This window comes from Populus nigra, chromosome 13, assembly GCF_951802175.1.
Source record: "Populus nigra chromosome 13, ddPopNigr1.1, whole genome shotgun sequence".
Taxonomy (NCBI): Eukaryota; Viridiplantae; Streptophyta; class Magnoliopsida; order Malpighiales; family Salicaceae; genus Populus; species Populus nigra.
In genome coordinates, this window is record NC_084864.1 from 15,552,610 (window position 1) to 15,561,623 (window position 9,014).

The 9,014-nt window shown below is 37.5% G+C and overlaps 1 protein-coding gene and 1 pseudogene across 1 annotated transcript; both read right to left on the minus strand.

The window, feature by feature from the left end:
* Positions 1 to 398: 398 nt before the first annotated feature.
* Positions 399 to 3,870, minus strand: LOC133670860 (probable metal-nicotianamine transporter YSL7; annotated as a pseudogene).
* A 663-nt stretch (positions 3,871 to 4,533) lies between these two features.
* Positions 4,534 to 8,597, minus strand: LOC133671311 (probable metal-nicotianamine transporter YSL7). Its single transcript, XM_062092030.1, has 6 exons — positions 7,987 to 8,597; positions 6,825 to 6,982; positions 6,602 to 6,699; positions 6,379 to 6,513; positions 6,064 to 6,253; positions 4,534 to 5,978 (listed from the first exon to the last, which is right to left on the minus strand). Exons 1-6 carry the CDS (start codon positions 8,393 to 8,395, stop codon positions 4,872 to 4,874), a joined length of 2,097 nt encoding a protein of 698 aa, XP_061948014.1. The 5' UTR covers positions 8,396 to 8,597; the 3' UTR covers positions 4,534 to 4,871.
* Between the last annotated feature and the right edge of the window lie 417 nt (positions 8,598 to 9,014).

A 9,014-nucleotide genomic window follows, 5' to 3' on the forward strand; every position in this document is an offset into this window, starting at 1 on the left:
CAAGTCTCATCGCTGAAGCTTTTATCGTCTTTCTCGATGCATCTGATGTTTTTTTTTCCTGTTTTTTCCCCTGTTGGGTAACTAATTCTGGCATGGTTTTATTGTGAGAGACTGATAATAACACAGCAGTTCCAGAAGGCCATACTAATGCCACGTCGGACCACCTGATATCATAGCCAGCAAAATGAGCAAACCTAATACCAAATATAGCAACTGATCATAACCTTACCAGAATGAGTAAAATCCAAAGATAATACATACTGGTGCAAAAGTTGTGATAACATCAAACAGCAAAGGCAGGAAAGCAGCAACCCAGAATAACAACAGCGGTCCTGGGTGTGATTCTGGAAGGTCGTATACGAATAAGGAAGAAGAAATCAACAAAGATAATTGCAATATGTTCAAAATCAACATGCCTGCAACCTGTAATATTTGCACATTCACTTTTGATATTATGTTTAAAGTTCACAAAGGGTACTGTGCTTTTCCGTTTGCACATGGTTTGATGCATCTGTTCCACTATCTTCTTCAAACTAGACAAGAAAAAAAACTACAAGCATATTTCCAAGGATTGACTAACAAGCATATACAAGTAAATGGACATTTGATTTTCTTCTCCAGAAATGATTATAGAGAAAATATGAGCCAGTATGGCAAAGTATGAGCCAATATGGCAAAGTATGAGCCAATATAGAAAGGTATAGCCATTGCCATTGGATTGGGAATGAACCTAGCCCGTTTCTTACCTAACACATCCTTGATCAAATTTTACAGAATTGCTGCACCGAAGAACCAATAACAAAGATAGAGACAATTCTTTGGTAGAGGAGAATCCTTCTACCTCCAATATAGCCGTGTTTCGAAATACAGTAGCATAAGGAGCAGGGTATTCACTTCCAGGAGTCCCCAGATCCCTGAAGGCCAAAAAAAAGGCCAAAATACACACGGGGAAATCAGGCAACCCATTGCAGTGCCAATTAGCTGGCTCACAAACATGGACCGAGGTGAAGAAAGGGTGAAATAACCAGTCTTGAAATCTTGAGATAGGTCAGAGGCTCTGGAGACAATATTCATCATGACTCCACAGGCCGCTAATCATGTCTTGGGAGAGAATCCTTCTACCCCCAATATAGCCATGTTTTGAAATACAGTAGCATAAGGAGCAGGGTATTGACTTCCAGGAGTCCTCAGATCCTTGAAGGCCTTGAAAAAAAACCAAAATACACACTGGGAAATCATGCAACCCATTGCAGTGCCAATTAGTTGGCTCACAAACATGGACCGTGGTGAAGAGAGGGTTAAATAACCAGTCTTGAAATCTTGAGATAGATCAGAGGCTGTGGAGACAATATTCATCATGACTCCACAGGCCGCTAGTCCTGCAAGAACTCCACCATGAGAGGCACCAGCCCATGCCCCAATTACAAAAATAGCAAGCGTCCCATAGGTGGAAGCAAGGGACCAATCAGTGAGTCCACAACCATAAGCATTACAGAATGCAAGGGCTGGGGCAAAGATGTAGATAACCAATATGTAACAATTGGTTGTAGAAATGCAAGTTCGGGAAATATATGCGGAACGGTGATTGTAGAAATGGCAGCAATTGTGACATAACACGCAACAGCAAACCATGTTGGAATTTGATCTTTGAGAAAGAGTTGGGTGCGACGTTGCTCATCATAGGAGATCCTAGATGTCTTGGGAGAGGAATGGTCAGCAATAGGCAGAGCACCAGTTGCATCTCTCCCACGAAGTTGGAAAAACAATGCAGCGAGTGTTCTGCTTAGAACCATGAAGAAGTTGTAAAGACCGTCACCCAAGATCAAGGCAGTGGCAATAAATACCTGTGTTCATTGCATAAGCGTTGGTATGAAAGAAAAGGCTTCAAGAAAATGTTAAAAATCATGTAATTGGCATTCTTGTCACCATAACCTTGTTAGAAAACTTACCTTGTAACCTTGGAGGCCATGTAAGCTGCCTGGTTTGAGGTCTGCTGGATACCAGTCACCCTTTTTTGTATCTATGAGAAGCCACAAGAGACCCCAGGAAAGAATTCATCCAAGCAAAACTGATATGTTTAGTCAAAGATACGTTGCTGAGAAATCAATGAAAAATCTGTACATGTAACAAGAACATTATTAGTCAAAGATACGACAACAAATTTGAAACAGAATGCCATAATAAATGGAACTACATTCAACAAGAAGAGAGGATTTTGGAAGGTTGAGTAATGCTTTTACTTGTTTTCATGTGCTTTAAGACCCATTGAAAGAAATCCCACAAGAAGCTGAATGAGAAGAACTTGCCCAACACTCTCACTTGTTTCCTGTAACAGTAGAATAACAAATTTCAATACTCTTACATGTCAAATGATCATCCAACTATAAGTGCATGAGGTCTGATAATGCCTTACTTTGCTAGCTTGGCTCCTGCAGGAGTGTGGAAGCTGTTGATGAGATGAGCAGTTGCAGTGCCATTTGGATAAGTCAATTTGAAGTCTATAATCATGACCTGGAAATAACCAGGGTAACAATGAGGATTAATTTTTGGAAAATCTATACATTCGGCAAAAATGTAAAATGCAGAGAGAAGTTCTCTATTTCCTATACGAAATTGAATGGCGATGTAGGTTGTAAAGTCTACCTTTCGAAGAGGCACCGCCGAAAAGAGCCCAAGAAAGCTAACAAAAACAAAAAGCCAACCATCCAAGACAGATGGATTTTTAAAGGCATCACCATCTTCAGTTAATTGTTTGGCCACGGTTTCACTCATTCCAAACAGATAACTCCCAAAGCCTCCTCTTATAAGGAAACAAGGAAAAAATTATAGAATGGAAACCATTAGTACAAAAATCAACAAGTTTAATATCATCATAAGCATAATCACAAATTAACCGTTTCATTACAATAATTAATTCAGTTTCGAAATAAGTTTGGCAAGTAATCAGGCTTTTCTTGACTATTTGGATAAGTTAGAAATATAATGTATTCATCTTGACATTATGTTAATGATTCACAGTTAGAGAAGAGTTTTGATTACTAACGCAAGCTCACAACTAGCATTCTAGAAACAGATATTATTCACATTTTCGTTTCTTTTACTAATGGAGAAGACTTCTTTTTCCACAAATCAGAATATTGTTATAACTTATAAGACTTCCTGAAATAAATCTGAACTAAGTACGTCATCCATATCCAGCGCATATGAATTGAACTGTCAAAAAAGTATCTGTCAAGTGACATACCAGCTGCACCCCTAACATTATCACACTCCAGGAGACAGAGATAGATTTGTTCATGTCTCTAATGCTAAGTTCAAGTGTTGATTAGTTTAGTAAAACTTCACAAGTGGTAGTCATAAAGCCTCAATTTTGATTTGTCTCTCAAAGACTTTAGGCAGTAAGAGATTCTTTGTCTTCAAGGATCATGCAAATCTACTCACATCTGAGATAAAAGGGATCCAGAGAGAGAAAAATGGTTGCCTTATCATGTAATCTAGCAATTAGAAGATGGAAATCTTGACATTGAATTTTAGTAACTACTGTAAGTTTGCAACCTTTAAGAACAGAAACAAAACCAAATGCACAGAAATATTAATATCTTGATCAAAGAAACCTAGATATCTCCTCAACTTCGAAAGAAAAGAGAAAGAAAATTGAATTTCAAAATAATTAAGAGAGATGAAATGAAAATTAATGGCAGTAAACAGTACAGAAAGTATACCACTAAAGGCAATGCCAGAGGAGGCAACCACGCAAGTCTGTATTACAGTGTTCTCTTGCCTCGTAAAGGGTTGCTTCAAAAGTCCAGACTTTTCAAGAAACTTTGCCCAGGCCTTGATAAAAAAGAAGCCCAGAATATGAGGTTGTGATTAGTGCTCAACGCATCACAGGCGAATTGAAGACGATGAATATGAGGAGTAGTTAAAACGAGTAGTTGTGGTGAGTTTTAACTTTTAAAATTAATTTTATTTAATATTTTTGAATTATTTTGAAATGTTAAAATTAAAAATAAATTTTAAAATATAAAAAATATATTATTTTAATATTTTTTGAATGAAAAGTATTTTAAAAAATAATTAATATTATAATTTTAGACACCCTTAAAATATGATTTTAATGACATGTGTATGAGTTGGTGTGTGTGAGCTGTTATGATCAGTTGCTATATATATATATATATATTTTTTATTTTATTTTTGGGGGTTGAAAATAAAATTTTTTAATTTCAAATAAAAAAATAAACTTCTAAAGGAATGTTTTAAGTTACCGCATGACCACTGAATGTGGAAGACGAGAAGTCAATAGTCAATTTCCAAAAAAAAAAAATTTTAAAAAAGATGATCATTACACTTCCAACATATTTGTTACAAACAGCTTTTATCGTCTTCCTCGACGCATCTGATATTTTTTCCATCTTTTTTTTTCTCGTGTTGGATAACTAAGTCTGGTATGGTTTTATTGTGAGACTGATAATAACACAGATGCCACATTGGACCACCTGATATGATCATAGCTAGCAAAATGAGCAAACCTGATACCAAATATAGCAACTGATCATAACAGCTCACAGAGGGTACTGTAATTTTCACTTTTCACATTGCTTGATGCATCTGTTCTACTATCTTCTTCAAACTAGACAAGAAAAAAAACTACAAGCATATATATATATACAAGTAAATGGACATTTGATTTTCTTCTCCAGAAATGATTACAGAGAAAATAGTTGTTGCCTTGTTGGCTCCACGGAATAGCAGGTGATTATCCACAGCATTTTTGAGTCGAACTTCACATGTAAACTTCATAACCTTAGTGTAGGAAGCAATTCAGCTTTACTTCACAGTTTCAATTCAAGTTGATCTGAACTTCAATTTTATGACCGTAAGAACGCATCGACCTTAGCATTTGTTCTCCTTGACAAAAACTTCATGCAAATAGGAGGTTTTACTCCTACTAGAGCAAGTATCGCATTAGGCAAAGTCCATATCCCATCCCCGCAAATCAAACCAGAAGCCACTGCTGGCCCAAAAGCATCTGCCTTTGCCTTGTCAATCTTTTCCCAGATAAATAGAATCAAGCTTCCCACACACATGTCGATGGCAAAGTATGGGCCAATATAGAACGGTATAGCCATCGCCATTGGATTGGGAATGAACCTGGCCCATTTCTTACCCAATGCATCCTTAATTAAATTTATCAGAATAGCTGCACCGAAGAACCCATAACAAAGGTAGAGGCAATTCTTTGGTAGAGACGAGAATCCGTCTACCCCCAATATAGCCATGTTTCGAAATACAGTAGCATTAGGAGCAGGGTATTGACTTCCAGGAGTCCCAAGATCCTTAAAGGCCTTGAAAAAAAGCCAAAAGACACAAGGTGAAATAACGCAACCCATTGCAGTGCCAATTAGTTGGCTCACAAACATGGACCGTGGTGAAGAAAGGGTTAGATAACCAGTCTTGAAATCTTGAGAGAGGTCGGAGGCTGTGGAGACGATATTCATCATGACTCCACAGGCCGCTAGTCCTGCAAGAACTCCACCATGAGAGGCACCAGCCCATGCTCCAATTACAAAAATTGCGAGCTTCCCATAGGTGGAAGCAAGGGACCAGTCAGTGAGGCCACAGCCATAAGCATTACAGAATGCAAGGGCTGGGGCAAAGATGTAGATAACCAATATGTAATACCATTTGAGTTCGGGAAATATATGCGGTAGCGTGGCTGTAGAGATAGCAGCAATTGCGACATAGCCTGCAACAGCAAACCATGTTGGAATTTGATCTTTGAGAAAGAGTTGGGTGCGGCGTTGATCATTGTATGAGATCCTGGATGTCTCGGGTGAGGAACGGTCCGCAATAGGGAGGACACCAGTTGCATCGCTCCTTTGAAGTTGAAAAAACAAGGCAGTGAGTGTTCGGCTTAGCACCTTGAAGAAGTTGTACAGACCGTCACCCAAGATCAGGGCAATGGCAATAAATACCTGAGTTCATTCCATAAGAGTTGTTATGAATGAAAAGGCTTCAAGAATAGCACTCTTGTCACCTTAACCTTGTTAGAAAACTCACCTTGTAACCTTGGAGGCCATGTAGGCTGTTAGGTTTGAGGTCTGCTGCATACCAATCACCCTTTTTTGTATCTATGAGAGGCCACATGAGACCCCAGGAAAGAATTCCTCCAAGCAATACTGATATGTTTATGATGTAGGGGCAAATCATTCCAACTCCAACATATGTTGCTGAGAAATCAAAGAAAAATCTGTACATATAACAATAACATTATTAGTCAAGGATACCACAACAAATTTGACACACAATGCCATAATAAATTGAACTACATTCAATACGATGAGAGGATTTTGGAAGGTTGAGTAATGCTTTTACTTGTTTTCATATGCTTTAAGCCCGAGTGAGGGGAACTCAGCAAATCCACAACCATTTCCTGCAGTGTAGAACCACTGAAAGAAACCCCACAAGAAGCTGAATGATAAGAACTTGCCCAACGCTTTCACTTGTTTTCTGAAACGGTAGAAAAAAAAAAGTTTGATACTTTTACATGCCGAATGATCATCCAACTATATGTGCATGAGGTCTGATAATGCCTTACTTTGCTAGCTTGGCTCCTGCAGGAGTGTGGAAGCTGTTAATGAGATAAGCAGTTGCAGTGCCACTTGGATATGTCAATTTGAAGTCTATAATCATGACCTGGAAATAACAATGAGGATTAGATTTTTGGCAAAATCAATACATTCAACAAGAAAGCAAAATTCAGAGAGAAGTTTTCTATTTCCTATACGAAATTGAATGGCGATATAGGTTGTGAAGTATACCTTTCGAAGAGGCACCACTGAAAAGAGTCCAAGAAAGCTAACAACAAACAGAAAGCCAATCATCCATGACAGAGATGGGTTCTTAAAGGCATCACTATCTTCCGTTGATTGTTCGGCCACGGTTTCACTCATTCCAAACAGATAACTCCCAAAGCCTCCTATTGTAAGGAAACAAGAAACAAATTATAGAATGGAAACTATTAGTACAAAAAATCAACATGCTTAATTTCATCTTGAGCATAATCACAAATTATTTCTTTCGTTACAACAATTTCAGTTTCGAAAGCTCTTGGATGATAAGTTGGAAATGGAGTGTATTCATCTTCACATCATGCTTATGATTCTCAGTAAATGAGCAAGCTCAGTATAGTAAATTTTATTAAAAAAATAATATATATTATATCCCCGTTCGTATCTTTTGATACAAGTATACTTCACCTAACCGCTTGATGAAATCTAGATTAACAGTAGAAACAAATTAATAATTCATATTTTCTTCTCTTACCAACGGGGAAGACTTCTTTATCCGCTAATCAGAATATTCTTACAAGACTTGTATAACTTTGAAGTTAGCAAATCATCCATATCCAGCTCATATGAATTGAATTTTCAAAAAAGTATCTGCCAGTGATACTTTATGCCTCGTGGAGGACCATTAGAAAAATAAAAAGCAGCCCTCACCACCATTATCACACTCCATGAGACAGGGAAAGGCCAGGAAAGAAAATTTACAGACCATTTAATTAAACTTTTTTACTAAAGAATATTTGTCCATGTCTCAAACAGCAAGTTCTTGTGTTGATTAGTTTAGTAAAACTTCACGAGTGGCTGAAGCAATAGCAGAACTGGTAGTCATAAAACCTCAATTTTGATTTGTCTCCCAAAGACTTTAGGCAGTAAAGAATTCTTGTCTTCAAGGATCATGTAAATCTACTCAAATCTGAGATAAAAGGGATCCAGAGAGAAACTTAGAGCACTTACTAAAACTCAATTTCAAGATTTGCTTCTTCTAATTGCTATATTCCATGGTAAGGAACAGAAACAAAACCAAATGCACAGAAATTTTAATATCTTGATCAAAGAAGCCTACATATCTCCTCAACCCAAAAAGTAAGAGAGATGAAAAGAAAATTAATGGCAGTAAGAAGTACAGAAAGTATACCACTAAAGGCAATGCCAGAGGATGCAACCACACAAGTCTGGATAACAGTGTTCTCTTGCCTCGTAAAGGGTTGCTTCAAAAGGCCAGACTTTTCAAGAAACTTTGTCCAGGTCTTGATAAAGAAGAAGCCCAGAAGGCCAGCAGAGACATTGAGGGAAGGTATGATACCAGTTGTAAGATTGAGCTTCATTACTATGACGCAGAACAAAATGCTCAGCACGAAGCTCACCACAAAGGCCCTCAGTGTCAGCTGATTCCTCCATGATGGCACTTCTTGCTTCTCAAATATTCTTTCCACTGACAACTCTTCTTCTTGTTCCTCTTTCTTGTCCTTCTTTTTGTGATCATGATCATCCTCCAAATCATAACCATTCTCGACCTTGATGTCATCTCTTCCATTACGGTCCATTTTGTGTTCTTGAAAAAAGAAAGATTCATTATGGAGGCTAAGAAAGTTGGGAGAGTGTTAAATAAGGTGGTGGTGATTGTTGCTCCGCACATCAAAGGCGTGAAGGAAGAGATAGACGCGTTGCTTAAGTCTGAGGCTGTTTGGTAATGTGGCTGCGGGTGAGGTTCACCCGCAGCCACACATATCAGTCTTTGGTAAAGCAAAGAAGTGTGAAAGCAATGGTAGATGATGACTGTGAGAAAGAGTTACGGCAATTAAGTGGTCCTAGTTGACATAACTTGTTTCACTCTGGTTGCAGCCTTCACGGTGGGTAGGAAGTCAGCTTGTCAAAGCAGTTTATTTAAACTTGTTCCAGCTCATGTCTTCTTGACTTGGTTAAAACTCTGAAGCGTACCTGGTTTTACTTAAACAAAATAATTAAAATAATATATTTTTAAATTAAAAAAAAAAGGTATTTTGAAAAGCTGTTATTTTAATTAATGCCTATTGACATAAATCTTGAGTTAGATCAATTTTACCAAATTTTATAACTATATATACTTGATTCAAAGGTTTGAAATAATTTTTGAATCAATAATTACAGCTTTTTTTTATCAAACATATAATTTTTAACTAAAAA